The 16,971-nt window shown below is 36.1% G+C and overlaps 3 protein-coding genes across 4 annotated transcripts in view; 1 reads left to right on the plus strand and 2 right to left on the minus strand.

The window, feature by feature from the left end:
• Positions 1-2,740, plus strand: part of lrrc41 (leucine rich repeat containing 41) — a 7,897-nt gene extending 5,157 nt beyond the window's left edge. For both annotated transcript variants that reach the window (XM_016560890.1, XM_016560891.1), the window contains exons 6-10: positions 92-238; positions 1,253-1,351; positions 1,445-1,573; positions 2,347-2,419; positions 2,500-2,740. In XM_016560890.1, the coding sequence (XP_016416376.1) occupies positions 92-238; positions 1,253-1,351; positions 1,445-1,573; positions 2,347-2,419; positions 2,500-2,719 (668 nt within the window). In that variant the 3' untranslated portion in view covers positions 2,720-2,740. The remainder of the gene's footprint in view (positions 1-91; positions 239-1,252; positions 1,352-1,444; positions 1,574-2,346; positions 2,420-2,499) is intronic.
• A 230-nt stretch (positions 2,741-2,970) lies between these two features.
• rad54l (RAD54 like) lies at positions 2,971-11,295 on the minus strand. The gene is made up of 18 exons (XM_016560889.1): positions 11,007-11,295; positions 10,759-10,839; positions 10,566-10,670; positions 10,050-10,110; positions 9,074-9,209; positions 8,916-8,985; positions 7,874-8,162; positions 7,334-7,458; positions 6,756-6,906; positions 6,521-6,647; positions 6,367-6,441; positions 6,008-6,138; positions 5,807-5,917; positions 4,944-5,067; positions 4,705-4,783; positions 4,176-4,355; positions 3,904-4,067; positions 2,971-3,190 (listed from the first exon to the last, which is right to left on the minus strand). The coding sequence occupies exons 1-18, from the start codon at positions 11,007-11,009 to the stop codon at positions 2,989-2,991; spliced, it is 2,214 nt and encodes a 737-aa protein (XP_016416375.1). The 5' UTR covers positions 11,010-11,295; the 3' UTR covers positions 2,971-2,988.
• Positions 11,296-15,486: 4,191 nt separating this feature from the next.
• On the minus strand, positions 15,487-16,038 carry LOC107746619 (artemin-like). The gene has a single exon (XM_016560914.1). The coding sequence runs from the start codon at positions 16,036-16,038 to the stop codon at positions 15,541-15,543; it is 498 nt and encodes a 165-aa protein (XP_016416400.1). The 3' UTR covers positions 15,487-15,540.
• Between the last annotated feature and the right edge of the window lie 933 nt (positions 16,039-16,971).

A 16,971-nucleotide genomic window follows, 5' to 3' on the forward strand; every position in this document is an offset into this window, starting at 1 on the left:
GTGTGACAAACATGCAAAAAAATAAGAAATCAGGAAGGGGGCCAACACTTTTTCACACCACTATATATATATATATATATATTATTTGCAGAGCTGCGTCTGGAGAAGCTGACAGTCAGATCCACCGGCCCGATGACGGTGGCATGTTTTCTGCCGGTGCTGACATCGGCTCCAAAACTCAACAGCCTTCATTTCACAGGAATACATCTGTCACAGCAGTTTTTTCGCACATTAACAGGTAATCTGACAAATAATCGGTTCTTGGTTTAGCCAGACATTAACAAGACCTCAACATCCTTTTGTCACCCTTATGAAAAAAAGTGCACTTCAGCATAAGAGTAATGAGTGCTTATTACACAGTATACTTTAAAACAGCACACTCGTGTGAAAGTAATGTTTTCAGATACTTAATTGCATGTTAATTTTTTGACCCACTTAAGTACGTCTTTGTATGTAATTTCGTAATTACTTCTGTTGACTGAAAAATGCTTAAAGTGTACCCTGAATATACTGACATTAATGGTAAACTCAAATATACTTTAATGTAATTTCCTTTGAAAATTAAATTTAAATGTATTTTATTTATGTGAAGTTACATTTTAGAACCTTTAAAATATATTAACATTAAATGTAATATTAAACAACACTACAGTTTTAAAAAAACATATAATCAAGTACTTTACATATACTTTAGTATGTTGGTCAACACATCAAAATAAGTGTTGCTCTTTAAAGCATTTCAAAAGATTATTAAAACATAGTGATTTCAAATTGAAAGTACATTTTTAAATTTTATTTTATTTCTGAGTTTACTTTTTAAAGGTGTACTTAATTATATAAAGAATAATCATTATATTAAGAATATAAATTAAGAATAATATTAAGAAACGCTTGAAAGTATGCTCTTCAGCACACTTAAAGGCACAATATGTAAGATTTTTTTATTAAAATATCCAAAAAACACTAGAACAGGGCATTTTTATTTAATTAATATTATATTGCAAGTAGTTTTTTTTAATGTATTCAAATTAAGTACAAATTAAGTGCACTTCTTTTTCACTTGTATTTCTGAGGTCATGAGAAATGGAGAAATGCTTCTCTTACCCGTCCCACCTGATACATCTTTTCATCTAGTGTTTGAACGTGATGAATTATTTCTGTTGTTTTTCAAACTGCATTTTTATTACAAAATGATTTTCCAGACTAAATGGCTATTAAGATACAAAGTACAGTTTTTATTTTCCCCCCACAGGATCTAATCCATCCCTCAAGGTATTAAAGCTGGAAGACATAAACTTGTCTGACTGTCACCAGGAGATTCTTCAGTTTCTGGAACGTTCTGTGTTAGAAGGTACAACATAATACTGCAGTACACAAGAGAAAAAACAGCTAGACTGATTCTTGAAATGAGTGGCTAATGTTTGTGCTGTTGTCTGAATCTCAGAGCTGTCCTTCAGAGACTGCAGGCTGCTGGATAAGTGTGCTGTAAAGAAGGACTTCCTGCTGCCATTTGTAGAAGCACTGAAAGGGATTTCCTCCCTCCGGACCCTGATGCTCAGCCAGAATCGCCTGGGTAAGACTGAACTTCCTCTGTAGAATAACTGCACTACCACTAAGTTTGGGGTCTTTCTCTGAAAGAAATCATTACTTTTATTTGGCATGGAGTATATCGAGAGTAGTGATCTTTGTTACAAAAGATGTATGTTTCACATAACTGCTGTTCTTTTGAACTTTTTGTATTTATAAAAGAATCCTGAAGAAAACCGTATCATTGTTTCCACAAAAATATTAACTGTTTTCAACATTAATAAAAACTGTTTCCTGAGCAGCAAATCAGCATATTAGAATGATTTCTGAAGGATCATGTGACACTGAAGACTGGAGTAATGATGCTGAAAATTCAGCTTTGAGCACAGGCATAAATTACATTTTAAAATATATTACAACAGAAAATGAAATTTTAATATTTTACAATATTACTGTATTTTCGATCAAATAAATGCAGCCTTGGTGAGCAGAAGAGACATCTTTCAAAACAAAAAAAAAATCCTGACTTTATAATAGTAGTGTATATGTTATGATGGGTTTAAATTATCATGCATGACAGAATTTATATTTGGATGAACTATTACCATAGGATTTACTTCAGCTGAATGTTTTGATGCTATTGCTGCTTTTTTTCCATATAGATTTGTGTGAGCAGCAGACTGAATATGTAAATTCAATTGTTGAAGAAAAGTTACAAAAACATCTCATTGTGTGCGTTTCATGAAAGAAGAAAAATCATATGGGTTTTGAATGACTCAACGGGGAATAAATATGACAAATCTGTTTTTCTTCCTCCAGCAACGAGTGCCATAGAGATGGCTGAATTATTCTCAGGATGCCGCCCAAGCAAAATCACAAAACTAGACCTTAGGTAATGCTGGTTTTGATACATGCATCATTCATACACAATAAATATGTTGTTACATAAATGTCATCTCTCCTTTCGAACAGCTCAAATTTCATTCTTCCTGCTGAACTGCTGGAGTTCGCGCAGCTGCTGGAAACATACAGGCCTGTTCAGCGGCTGACGCTTGACCTGCGCTTTAATCCACTGGATCGTGACCCTGAGGTCAAAGGTCAAGCGCTGCGAAAGCTCATCCCATACTGTAATATATTAACAGATGACTGGGACTCCAGGTCGACGATGGCAGATCACATCAGTGTGATGTGACAAAAGCGTTTAGCTGCCCTTCTAAAAGACATTTGCAAACGTGACTGTAGGTAATCAATGACCAGCACAAACACTTTGGGTATAATTATACTTTTAATAACATAGATGGAGATAATTATTGAATTTGTTTACAAAATAAATACAATGAAAGCAACTGAAAAAAGTCAGTGTACTAGTGATTGAACAGTAGAAAAGTTTCAGGAAGATCAGCTCTGATATCAGTTCCACAGTGTTCGGCACAGATGATCTGGAGGTTTGACTCATGATGCTCAGACGACTCCTCTCTGGTCCTCATGCGAGCGCTGGTGGAAGACGAACGAGACGGCAGCGTCCCAGGATGCCTGCAGCACCGGGTCCCTCAGGCCTCTTTTATCTGAACAGTGATGCCAGTTGGACAGATCGCTCGTGCAGTCCGAATCTTCTGGAGGCGTACGAACCTGTCGACTGTTCACACAGCGCCTGCAGCGAAACCTGACGGAACAAAAACGGATTTGAATGATCCCGCCTCCTTAGATAACACCACTGTGCATCCTAAAAATTCTGAAAAGTCTTAATCTCTAACTGATGATGCAGAGTTCAAAATATCTAAAACTTGATGGACTTGAAGTAGTCAAATGTCTAATTTCAATGAATAGTAGCAGTCAAAATGGAATATTCAAAATGTTAACACTCCATTAAAATGTCAAATAACTTCACAAAATAAGCCTTGTGAAGCATTTGAGGCTTTTTCCTGATTGTACCAAAAAAGATTCAAAGCCTCAAAGACAGACCCTACCAGTCACATCTAGTGGTCAGCTGCAATTATAGCAGCCTCTTTCAAATGATTCACACTTCTTGTTGATTGCAGTTTCAACACAAAAAGCAATACTTTGTCCACACGTGAAAGTGTTACTAAGCAGGGGGGGACACCAAGCATTTCACGTCTCCTTATAATAAATGAATCATGTCTTTAGGCAGTTTTTCTGGTGTTTAAAGGATAATACAAGATGATGCCACCTTACAAATGACTGTCAAAAGCAAAAATGCTACAAAATACATCCTATTTTGAGAGAAAGTGTTTCATACTAGAACAAAACAGGGTTTCATTCTGCAAATATGATGCAGGGTGTCATTCCTGAACTTGTGCATTTTCCTTATCCGTAAATGAATCTTATAACACTACTTTAACAGTGTTGTGTTTTTACCTGTCATGTGTGTCGCTGACTGTGTCCTCGTTGAGTGAAAAGAGTTCTCGTAGCTCTCCGAGAGAGAAATGTCTTTCCACGTCCTGTTCCTCGTCCACGACGCAGCTACTCAAGGCTTTCTTATGAGCCTGTCTCTGTAAGATCTTCTCCTCTATCGTTCCCGTCTGACAGAGGAAAAAGAAACAAGCTGGCTAGTCATCCACTCTAAGCATTTTGTACAAGAGGGATATTGTTTGAGACATTTCCTGTATAATCTTGGAAACATCTCTCACCGACAGCAGTCTGTAGATGTAGCAGGTCTTCTTCTGTCCATCTCGCCACACCCTGGCCATCGCCTGCTCGTCATTGGCTGGATTCCAGTCAGGGTCGAACATCACCAAGCGATTTGCACCAATCAGATTAAGGCCACAGCCTCCAGCCTTACTGCTCAGCATGAAGATGAACTCTGGATTCTGGAAGAGAAGAATTAAAGTGTGCAAGACTTTTAACTAAAATCTAAATTTAAAGCTCTTAAAAATAAAATATTAGATGTGAATTAGAAATGTTCACTAGCTGAAAATAAAAACAAAAAATAAAACTACAACTGAAGCTGAAAATTTTATTTATTCACTTTTGAACACCATGAAGCTGAAATAAAATAAATGAAACCTAAATAGTGATATTGGGGAAAAAAGCATATAAAATTACTAAAGATTAAAATGAAAGCCGAAAATATAAAAAACTAAATAAGAACTAAAATAATGAAATAGACTTAATATGACAGGTTGAACACACAATGTGTTTGAATGGAAACAGACTTACAGAAGGGTTGTTGAATCTCTCCACAATCTTTGCTCTCTTCTTGATGGACATTGTCCCATCCAGCCTAACATAAAGGTATCTGTTTGAGAAGAAATATATATTTTTAGACCAATTTCAACTTGGCAATATTTTGGTTCATGGCTAATCATGTAAAATAATTTTTTAACCTCTATAAAGAATGTAACTGGAGAAATGTGGGCCGTCTCTGATGTTGGATTTATGTTATATGAATCTCTCACCTTCGGGTTCGACACAGTTTTTCAAAAAGATCCAAAGTCTGTGTGTAGTTAGAAACCAGAACCACTTTGTCACTCGTTGTTGTTCTGGTCATCGCCAGGATATAGTCCAGTACAAGCATCTTCCCTGAAAACAAGTCATATAGATTACAGTCAGAAATCACACAGTTATGGCTCTGGTGAAAAATTAGGGTTTAGTGCCTCTGCAGCCACTATCATGACCCATCGCTGGCAGATAAGTTCATGCATTTTTTTTTGCATGTGAGTGATGTTCTTTGCACGAAAAACAATAAAGAATCAGAAGCACTTGGAGGGTCCCATGGTGCAACTCTGTCTATTGGGTTAATGGTCCTTGTGGCGCAGCTCCATCTCTGAGCCCAAAGTGCACATGTTTGGGGTTGATAAGATGTTTAATGTTTCCGAAATATTTTAATGATTGACTTCTGCTCACCAAAACTGCTTTTATTTAATCAAAAATACAGTAAGACAGTAATATTGTTAAATATTATTGCAGATTAAAATAACTGTTTTTATTTGAATCTATTGTAAAGTGTAATTTATTCCTGTGATGTAGAGCTGAATTTTCAGCATCATTACTCCAGTCTTCAGTGTCACATGATCTTCAGAAATCATTCTAATATGCTGATTTGCTGCTCAAGAAATGTTTCTTACTATTACCAATCCTGAAAACAGGTGTGCTGCTTCATATTTTTGTGAACATTTGATGTTCATCTTTGATGAACAGAAAGTTCAAAAGAACAGAATTTATCTGATTTAGAAATCTTTTGTGATACAAATTTTGTCACTTTTGAGGAATTTCATGCATCTTAGCTGAACGAAGGGTACTAGCGTGAGTCAGAACTGACCTGAGAGCTGAGGCTCCACTGCTTTAGTGGAATACTTTTGGGGGAAGAGATCCATTGCTCCATCAAAGCCCTCTTCTCCTGCCAGACACTTCTCATAAATCAAGGCAGGATCTAACAGAGAGACCAAACACATTTGTATTTAAAGCACGGTTTTCATGTCAGAAAGGATAAAGAGGGCTGATTATGTTGATGAGCACTGACGGTTGCAGAGCTTCTTAAGCGAGGTGATGGACGACAGAGAAGACACGCTGATCTTGCCGCTCTGCACACTCTCCACAGGTTTGGCCTGTTTCAGGAATAACTTATACAGCTCTTTCTGGAAGGGAGTCAGTCTGACAAAGACACACAAACAGAATCCATTAATACTTCTTTCAAGGAAAAATGTTCACAGTCACACTAAAATAAAGCCACATGTTCATTTCCAACTAATTAGCTCAAGTGCTAATGATGGCAAACATCCATAAGGTTGCTGGTTACTGAAATAACAATATCAAACGTTTAATAATGTTATCTTGAGCCTTGCTATTACAAAAAGAAGAGAATACCAATTGATCTCTTACTTGCAGCAGACAACCTGTTCAATCTTCACAGGCAGATACTTGGAAAGAATATCTGAGGTTCTTCGAATCAAACACCTTAACAAAACAAACGATGTTTAATCCAAATGATTTGAATGGTGATACTGGGAGGAGTCTTTTATAGACTCAAGCTCACCTGTTAACAATGCAGATGAGCTCCTTGAGTTTCTCCTCTCCGGCTGCCCTGTTTTTATCACTGGCGTCAGCGTCACGACCCTTAAGGATCGGGATCTCAAAGCGTTTCTTAAACTCCTGAGCTGTGCCTGAGAGAAGAGGCAGACGCATGAACGCAAATGAATGCTTTTCAATAAAGCTTCAGTAAAGTTCTCCCACAGGGTCATGCAAAACTGGAATGATGAAAGGTCTCTTACCAAGAATACCAGCATTTACAAAGTGCACCAAACTGAAATATTCCAGTAAGTCGTTCTGAATGGGAGTCCCAGATATCAGCACTCTCCTCTGGGCGTTCATAGCGTTCAGCGCCTGGTACGTCTGGTTGTCCGAGTTCTTCAGCCTGTGACCCTAAACCAATAACACATGACATACAGAATGAACGCTGCATTTATTGATCAAAAACACAGTAAAAACTGTAATATTGTGAAATATTATAACAATTTAAAAGATCTGTCATCTATTGTAATATATTTTAAAATAGAATTTATTCCCGTGATGTTTTTTTACTCCAGTCTTCAGTGTCACATGATCCTTCAGATTGTGATACTTTTTTTTTCTTCAGGATTCTTTGATGAATAGAAAGTTCAAAAGAACAGCATTTATTTGAAATAGAGATCTTTTGTAACATTATAATGTTTGTACTTGTCACTTTTAATCAACATTGCATGCTTGCGGACTAAAATTATATATAAAAAAAAATAAAAAATTTAAATCAAAATTCCCTAATATTTCCTGGCTTATGAACATTATAATATTCTTATTGTAGTACACTTACCTCATCACAAATAACCAGCCCAACTTTGCCTTTGTGCAGGACTTCAGTGTGGAGGCGAAAGGTTTCATAGGATATTATCAGAATTGGAGTTGGCACTCGCATGCCATGCTGAGACATGAAGCTTTCTGCAAAAACACATGCAATGACATCAACATGTAGTGAAGATGGATAACAGAGTCATTTAAAACAAATGATGAAGTCTGATGTACAGTGAGTGTGGGGTTTTCTACGGCCAAATTACTGCAATTAAACATTCTTGTCACACATTATTTACAAAAAACATCAATACTGCCATTAATTGGCTAAGCATATCGTTTTCCAGTTGAAAAAAAAAAAACATGATAAATTTGGAAAAAAGGTGTCTATTGTTTTAAGTGTAAATTTAACACAGTTTAGTGGGGTTTATGCTTAAAATGATAAAACAATGGGGTAAGAGAAACAAAATGACTTGTACTAAAATATATTTGGATAAGCTTTGCATCTCAAGTGAATTGATCTTGTTTTTAACTCCTGTAATAATAAAAAGAACGAATCAAATACCAAGTTTGCGATCGATCTCGTCTTTGGAGCCGCCGTCGATAGCGAGAGGCTGTATGCGTCCACCGAGCCATTTGCCCACTTCATTGTACCAGTTTCTCACGAGGCTGGAGGGCGACACCACGATGGCCTTGTCGATCTCAGGTTTGAAATCAGGGCTCTGTCTCAGTAAAGTCCACATGAGAGTGATGCACTGCAGCGTCTTCCCCAGCCCCATCTCATCCGCCATTATACAGCCGTACGAGTTTTCAATCCGCCTTCCTGTCACACAGTCCCACAGGAACTTCACACCCTACGGAAGAACATTGTAAGGATGATTTGAAAGGCCTTTTCTATATAGAATCTTATTACCATCACAGATGTTTACTAAAAATTCAATTATTTCCATCACAAATGTTAAGTAAAAATTTAATACAATTAAAAAAAAAAAAAAATTATAACCCTTATTTTCTAGAAATGTCTATATTTAGCTCATATTTTGGAAATATGGAAGCTTATTTCCGCTATGGAAAAAAAAAATGCCTTTACCTCACATTTCTGACTTTTTTCTCACTATTCTGAGTTTATGTCGGACTTATTTTCCATCATAATTCTGAGTAGTGTGAAGAAGTCAATGCGAATTTAGAACTTGCAATTGCAAGATATAAACTTGAAATTCTGAGACGAAAAGTCTGTATTGTTTCCACTAATAAAAAGGTAATTGCAACTTTTTATTTCGCAATTCTGACTTCTTTCTTGCAACTGTGAGTTTAGTTTTTACAAGTTTTACATTTCTCAGAATTGCAAGAAAATAGTCAGAAATATGAGACAAAAAGTTGCAATTACCATTTTTATCTATTTATTTACTTTTTTTTTTTTTTTATCTCTGTGGCGTAAATGAGCTTACCTATTTCCAAAAATATGGGATAGAGATCTAGAAATGTATAGAAAACAAAGGGTTATATAATTGGGTGTAGCTAATATATCAGACTGATAATTGTGCATTTTGAGATTATTCTGGGATAACCATATCACTACTACACCCCTGAATCATTGATAATCATACCTCTCGCTGATGGGGTCGAAGCACTTTACTGAGCACTGGATCGACAACCACATGCACGGGTAACGTCTCCCTGCAAAGGAACCAATCAGACAGTGATCATGTCATTGTTGTGCAGCTGCAATGTAAGACACCTCTGAAAATCATCAGACGCCACTGACTTGTCAGCTTTGATGAGCTCATGAGCGCTGATGGCAGGCGGCTCGTACAGAACCAGAGCTCCATCTTCAAACGGGTCGTGCAGGGCCTTCCTCACCCCGGCCCGCCTCAGTCCCAGAGCCCGCAGACCCAACGAGCCTGATCAGAGCAACACAAGCACATCTGAACCCCTACAATACATTTACCACGCTAATTATCTAAAAACATAAATATATTAAAAAACGCTCCTTTCTTAGAGAGAAGGGCGAATAATCGTTTATATAAAAATCACACCATTAATTAAAAGATAGTAAAAATACATTGATGACAATTGCTGAAGTAGCATAATATAATTAGGGCTGCAAAACGATTAATCGTAATTAATCGCATTCAAAAATAAAAGTTTATGTTTACATGCTATATGTGTGTGTGTGTGTACTGTGTATATTTATTATGTATATATAAATACAGACATATATGTATATATTTAAAATAATATATATTTGTATGTATATGTAGTTATACTTGCATATAATTTATATTATATAAATATAAATAGTTTATATATAAATCTAACATATTTTACTTACATGTGTGTGTATTTATATATACATCATAAATATACACAGTACACACATAGTATGTAAACATAAACTATTATTTTGAATGCGATTAATCGCGATTAATCGTTTTGCAGCCCTAAATATAATGTTGACTAAATCTGAAAAAACTTGAAATTGAATATATATGAAAAAAAAACACACTATCTATAAAAAAGAATTGTTTAGCTGGTAATAAATTAAGAGACTAAACTGTTTAACAGAGACAGTAAACTAATGAAGATGATCAGGTGTGATCAGGTGCTCACGTTCTTAGTGCTGTAAAAACAAAAATCCCATTACTGACATATAGACCAATGCAGATCATTAAAAAAAAAGTCAAATATCAGCAATATATCGGTCAACCATTAATGAAAGTGAGTTATGAGTACAGACTGACCTGAATAATTTGGGATGGGAACTTTAAATGGCTTTGACAAGATCTTGCGAATGAATGCTTCCTGTGAAAAGTTAAAGTGATTAGTTATAGAATCTAAACAATTATACGATAATGAATAATTATAGTAATGCCCCTTCATATTTCAATGCTACCTCCCAGAATTTATCAATAGCCTTGTACATGAATACTGCACATTTACAAGGTAAAATTATCCTTTAGGATACTGAAATTTCCTGTCAAAACTATCATGTATATCATAATGCATCAACACAAAAATTGCCCAAGCTGTCTGTTATCCAGGATGACTGAAATCCCAATGTGAAGGCAAAAGTCTTTGCAGGTTTAAACGTGAATTGCTTTAGAAATCGGCAATATTTACATGTATGTATGGCTGTCCTCACACACATATGCCCAAAAGCAGGATTTATCATTTCTTGTATTTCTGTTTTTAGTTCTATTATCTGTTAGATTTCCAGTGTGTTCCCATACTAGTGTTTCATTTGAAATATAACTCACATGCTCCTCGCCATCTGTGCACAGGGGTCTGTTGGTGAGCGCTGTCAGGGGTTTTCTGAAGGGAGAGATGTAGGTTTCTCGACAGCCTCTCTTACTTTGTGATGCCTGTAAAGTAAAACCAGTGTAAACAGTCCATCATGTCCTCACTGATGCTGAGAATTCAGTCAAGACAAGAGCTTTGGGACCGACTCACGATGTCAGGCTCCCAGTCCTCATCATCTGAATCCGGCCCTTGTTTCCTTTTGGCCACCTGACTGGGTGCTAGACTTCTCCTCTGCAGGTATTCATAATTGCAGAAGGTTTTAATGAACTTACTGAACACGAATCGACAACAATCAGAACATAATGCGTATACATGAAGATTAACGTTACAGGTATCTAAGCATAACGTTACATGAATCAACATTTATAACGAATTGAGAGATTAAAATTGCAACCTACCATTCTGAATCAGGAATTTAATCCAAATTAAATGAATACATTTAAATAGATGTGCCTTTTTCTGTCTTTTAAAAAGCCTTCTCTTCTTTTTCTTCTTTCTTTGGCAACAGAAGCGCCCTGCCTCTGCATTAAATAAATAACTCCCACAGCAAAAACTCGTCGTTTTAAACTACCACGAATATCTTATTTAAGAACATATCAAGTAACCAAAATGTTAGCTTTTGTTTTCGTTATCAAACACCGGCGTATTTGAGAGTCCCGCGCATAGTTCACACACAACACTACGGCGAACGGGAAGGGACAAACTCTCTGACATGCGTTTCGAAAAATAAATACCGCTCCGACAGTAGAGCGACAGAACATCATAACTAATTCAGCGTTTTATAATAATATTATAAATATTTAATTTGATTACATAATATTATTAACGGCGAACGGGAAGGGACAAACTCTCTGACATGCGTTTCGAAAAATAAATACCGCTCCGACAGTAGAGCGACAGAACATAACTAATTCAGCGTTTTATAATAATATTATAAATATTTAATTTGATTACATAATATTATTTGTCATTACTTGTCAGTGTAAGTGAGCCCATGGCATCAAAATAGAAATATATATTTTTATAATGTCTTGGTCTTTTATTTTACTTGATATTAAGGGTTGTATGTTTGTTAATAACAGTAAAAGACAGTTTTAAAACATAGAATTTTCCTTAAGGTTTCTGTGCTGCTGTATGTTATTGGCTAAACATGCATTTTTAGATTCTACTTTGGAATTCTAAGTTGAGCGTATTTTATATAAACGTCCGCTAGATGGCGCGGTTGGGTTATATTTATATTGTCTGCAGCATTGGCAGCAGGGGTCGGTGGAGAAATGGCGTTCAAACTTGTGCATTCTGTTTCTCAGGGGTCAGATATCATGAATTCATCATCTCTTGTGTGAAAAATAACAGAAAAGACAAGTAAAGTTATAGTAGTTCAATAGAAAGATCTGAGCATTAGTAAGCCCCAGAGAACATAGACGTCTCCACAGCACTGTGCATAAATTGCCTTCATTCCATGGCCATCCTAAATTCGATGTGATACTAGAACAAATATGTTATTAAAATAGTATATTAACTTGTTTACTGTTTAGCACACATAAAGGCCTCAGCAGAAAGTTTCCATATGAGTGCTCTCACAGCACAACATGTTTATACTAAACACAGACAAGTGTCTGATTACTGTCTTCCCACGTGCTGTTAGTGTGTGGGTCTTTAAGAACAAAAGGTAAGTGAACGCGTCCCTGCATCCCAATGTGCATACAGTCCACCCTATCTGCTCTAAATAGTATTGAAAATAACTAATATCACTTATATTAGTTCGAAAATGCATTAGCCTATTGATTTGTTTATAGTGGGTTTCATAGAGAGAGAAACTGACTTGTCTGGTATGTAAATGTTGGTGCAAAGCAAAACAGAAAATGAAACACGTGGTATGACACACAAAGATAAAATGTATTTCTCTTTAAATGCATCATCTGTATAAAAATCTGAGCAATAAATTCCAGGTATATACATTTTTTAAATAATACAAAATATAATTATGATAACATGTATACCAAGAAAAAGAAAAATGCAATAAATACATCAAACAATAGCAGTAATTTCCCTTAAATAAAGCAGGGGATGCATAGCATCCAAAGGGTAAAATGATACATCCTGAAGGAAAGGAATTCACTGCGCCTTCAAGACTAAACCTGCTTTCCTCAGATCTCAGAGGAACAAAACTCAAAACTGACCAAAACCAACCAGATTATCAGAACAACATTATTGCAATTTATATAAAGCGAGTGATGTGTCATCATGTGATGAACATCTGGCATCTTTCAAATGTTGGATAATATAGTAGATAATCTATTAGATCTATGATCTATGAGTCAAAAAACAGAAATGCAACACAAAAACAGCGCCAAAACACTGCAAGTAATCTAACAAAACATTAGGAGGTTAAGCTGATGTCTACTCTATGGTGTTTTCTATTAATCGAACGCTTAATAGCAATACAAAACAGTTGGTAAAATCCCTGTTACATTCAAAGGCAGTAACAAAAATGGAATTTGTGATTTTTAATTCCCTTAATCATAAAATGCTTTTAGTTTGAGGGTGAATCTCATGATAACACATTCTGGTCACCTTTAAAAATAATATAAAAAATAAAATAAATTACGCAATTTGTACTGTAACAGTCATTTTATGTACTACAGTAAAAAAAACATGTACAACAAATACTACTATAATGTATAAATACAATATAATTTATGCATTATATTTTTACATTAAAGTATCGAGAATGTGAGTTTTGGGAGAAATATATTTAATTGATGAAATGAAATTAAAAATATGAAAATATTTATAATATAAAAATCGGCTTCAATTTTTAAAAACAAAGTAACATTTTCTGTTTATTTCTGTTGAATTTACAGTGGAACACATGATCCAGACATGTTCCTCTGAGAATGAGTTCACAGGTAATTATAGTGTCTTTGAAAACATTACATGTGATATATAAGCAAAAGTTAAAGTAAACCATGAGATTAATACAGTAAGTGTGAGAAATGGAATAGAAGAGCGTGACGGTCGATTATAGAAGTGTAAACCACAGGTTTCATTTCTACTGCCCACTGTCCCTACCTGAGGTGATCTGCTATTTATATATCTATCTATCGCTTTGGTATGTCATTCAACTTGCATACAATAAGTCAACACCCAAAAACATGAAATGTGACAATGTCTCAATTAAAATCCTTTTTGGTAAACTGGTACAGTGCTGTGTGCTACGAACCTTAGCCAGGGCACCATTTCATCTAACTGACAAATCAAATGTCACGTATCCCGACAAAGATCTAGAACATGAAAACAGAGATATCCACTCGAGCAGTGAAACAAAAAACTATGTTGATCAAAGAAGTTCGAAATGAAAGAGGTATTTCTTGATAGCAGAGGTTACTGAATGTGGCATCAGGATAACTGGTTAGCTGTTAGTTGTGTTTGTGCAAGTGTGTAACGCCAAGAGCACATTACAAGACGGTCACAAATCAACCTGAGTCATTTAAACACTCACGGGTCAATTCACTAGAGTTTTGCTTGCAAAAACCTGCATATTATTCATGAACAACCCGCAATACATTTTCATCTGTGCTGGTACAGCAATGTGCAGTATTATTTTCACTTTTAAAGAAGCCTCTTCTGCACACCAAAGCCACATTTATTTGATCAAAAATACAGTAAAATTACAGTAATATTGTGAAATATTATTACAATTTAAAATCGCTGTTTTCTACGTGAATATATGTTAAAATGTAATTTATTCCTGTGATCAAAGCTGAATTTTCAGCATCATTACTCCAGTCTTCAGTGTCACATGATCCTTCAGAAATCATTCTAATATGCTAATAAACTAATTATTATCAATGCTGAAAACAGTTGTTCTGCTTCATATTTTTGTGGAAACCAGAATGTTTTTTTCAGGATCCTTTAATGGATAGAACTTTCAAAAGAACATTTCTATGAAACAGAAATCTTTTGTAACATTATTAATGTTTTACTCTCACTTTGGTCAATTGTTGCTGAACAAAAGTATCAATTTCTTACCGACTCCAAACTTTTGAGCAATAATGTAAATTAGGTCACTGACATTCTTTTAAATCCAAGAATGATTAATTTCTATGTAAAACAGGCCTTTTATAGAATACAACATTATTCCGAAAATTCAGCGCTTGTACTGCTTATGGAAAGCAGGCGGAATTTGTTTAAAAGAGAAAAGAGTTGAAAAGAGTTAAAAATAGTTTGTGTACGTTTTCTAGCGATCATGGCAGCAGTAATTCATCTAATGATGATCAGATGATGGAAGAGAGTGTTATAACTAGGCATACGTCCAGACATGCAGTGTAATCGAGCATGATTTCATCATTATAAAGAGCCGATGCAGGACTCCACCACTTAGCGTTCAGAACCGGCCTGCAGACTGGTAAAATGCTGCATGCAACATGCATATCTGGAAAAAAAAACTACTCACAAACATAAAAAAGTGACACGCTTCAGTCTTGTAATGTGCACATGGCTTAAGGAAAGTGTGTGTATATTAAACACACATGCTGAGCTGATAAGTGAATTAAAAGCACCTTCTGTTCTGTTATAATGAACCTTCATGGTATCCACGTTCTTAAAACACCTCTAATTTCAGATCATGTGAAATGTAGGCCTTCAAGCTGCTTTTCACAAACTTTCCATGCAGAACTGCAGTCTGGAGCAGGAATGTGACGACTCGCTTCACAGCTCTCCAAGGTCACATGATGCAAATCCCTACGGTTTCCGACCGTCTCCCTGCAGGACGTCCCGTATTCCTGTGGTTCCTGTGCTGACGCTAGCAGATCCGCTGCGTTTGCAGTGCATCATCAGGAGCGCTGCATCCCGTTCCTTGCACTGGAATTCCCTCGCTTTCTACACCGGAGCTTTGGGTTGATTTTAGCGGCTGCGTCTCCTCGGCTTCTCTCATCCCACACAGCTGCAGTTGGCCGCTGAAAGCCATTTGATGGTCTGCCAGCTCGTCTGGGCGTCCATGAAGGAGACGGTCTCGAAGCGCGTGGGTCTGCAGCAGGGGTGAGTGCTCACCTTGCGGCCAGAAATGCTGCCGTTATCCGTCAACACCTTCAGGGCCAGGTCGTAGTTCTTACGGGCGCTCATGCACGTCCCCACGCAGTACTTAAACACCACGATCTCGTCCGAGTCGTAGCCGAGGCCCAGATCCCGCACCTTCATCTCTTTCCTCTCCAAACGGCAGTCCTGGCTGCTCCGGCCTCGCTTACGGTTGCGCCGCTCCTTACGGTTCCTAGTGGACTTCCGTGAACTGGAGCTGTTTGTAGAGGAACGCTGCCACCGAATCCGATGACCCTCGTTCTCCTCGGCCAGGGACGAATCTGAGGAGACAGAAAACACTAGCTGATGAGAGAAGTGACCACAGAATGTGACCAAACATAAAGATTCTGTCATTTCGTTACAAACCCATATGACTTTTTTTTCTTCTGGGTGACCGATAGGTGAAATTCTGAAGAATATCTTAGTAGCTCAAGGTAAATTGGGGATATTAAGTTTGAAAATGACAAAAACCACCATAAAAGCATAATAAATTATGCAACATTTAGTTCTGGTCCTTGATCTGATTGGTCAAGCAGAGTGCTAATATAACAGTCCAACAGCACTGGGAATTTTCACTGTTTCACTTTCATTTCTTTTTTAATACCAACTCTATTTTAAAGATTTATTTATTATTAAATGTGGAAAAAAATCAAGAATTGAATAAAGTCAACTTTTTTTGGTGGTGAGGGTTAAACTAACAATATTGATTATATCATTTGTCTTTTGGTCAAACCATGGGGACTTATAATGACAACTTGATGTCATTACTTTTGTTTATAGATTATAAAAAATTATAGTATATAAAGTATATAAAGCATAAGAAGTTTTACACAAAAGAGGGTCTTTGAGACACTACAAGGTTTGTCTTTACTTATATACTCCATTTCGTTACTATTTGTGACCCTGCACCACAAAACCAGTCCATAAGGGTCAATTTTTATGAAATTGAGATTTATACAACATCTGAAAGCTGAATAAATAAGCTTTCCATTGATGTATTGTTTGTTAGGATAGGACAATATTTGGCCGAGATACAACTATTTGAAAATCTGGAATCTGAGGGTGCAAAAAAAATCAAAATATTGAGAAAATTGCTTTTAAAGTTGTCCAAATGAAGTTCTTAGCAATGCATATTACTAATCAAAAATTTCGTTTTGATATATTTACAGTAGGAAACTTACAAAATATCTTCATGGAACATGAACTTTACTTAATATCCTAATGATTTTGGCATAAAAGAAAAATCTATAATTTTGACCCATACAATGTATTTTTGGCTATTGCTAC

This window comes from Sinocyclocheilus rhinocerous, unplaced genomic scaffold (assembly GCF_001515625.1).
Source record: "Sinocyclocheilus rhinocerous isolate Xijiao unplaced genomic scaffold, SAMN03320098_v1.1 scaffold588, whole genome shotgun sequence".
NCBI classification, from domain to species: Eukaryota; Metazoa; Chordata; class Actinopteri; order Cypriniformes; family Cyprinidae; genus Sinocyclocheilus; species Sinocyclocheilus rhinocerous.

What these genes read in the sequence shown, in the direction of transcription:
- rad54l (XM_016560889.1), bottom strand. An exon ending in AGGACTGGGAGCCTGACATC is followed by an intron (nt 10,671 to 10,758) that starts GTGAGTCGGTCC and finishes TTTACTTTACAG; the next exon opens with GCATCACAAAGTAAGAGAGG. An exon ending in TGTAAATGCTGGTATTCTTG is followed by an intron (nt 6,648 to 6,755) that starts GTAAGAGACCTT and finishes CTCTTCTCTCAG; the next exon opens with GCACAGCTCAGGAGTTTAAG.
- LOC107746619 (XM_016560914.1), bottom strand. Translation starts at nt 16,038, where the DNA reads ATGACAGAATCTTTATGTTTGGTCACATTCTGTGGTCACTTCTCTCAT.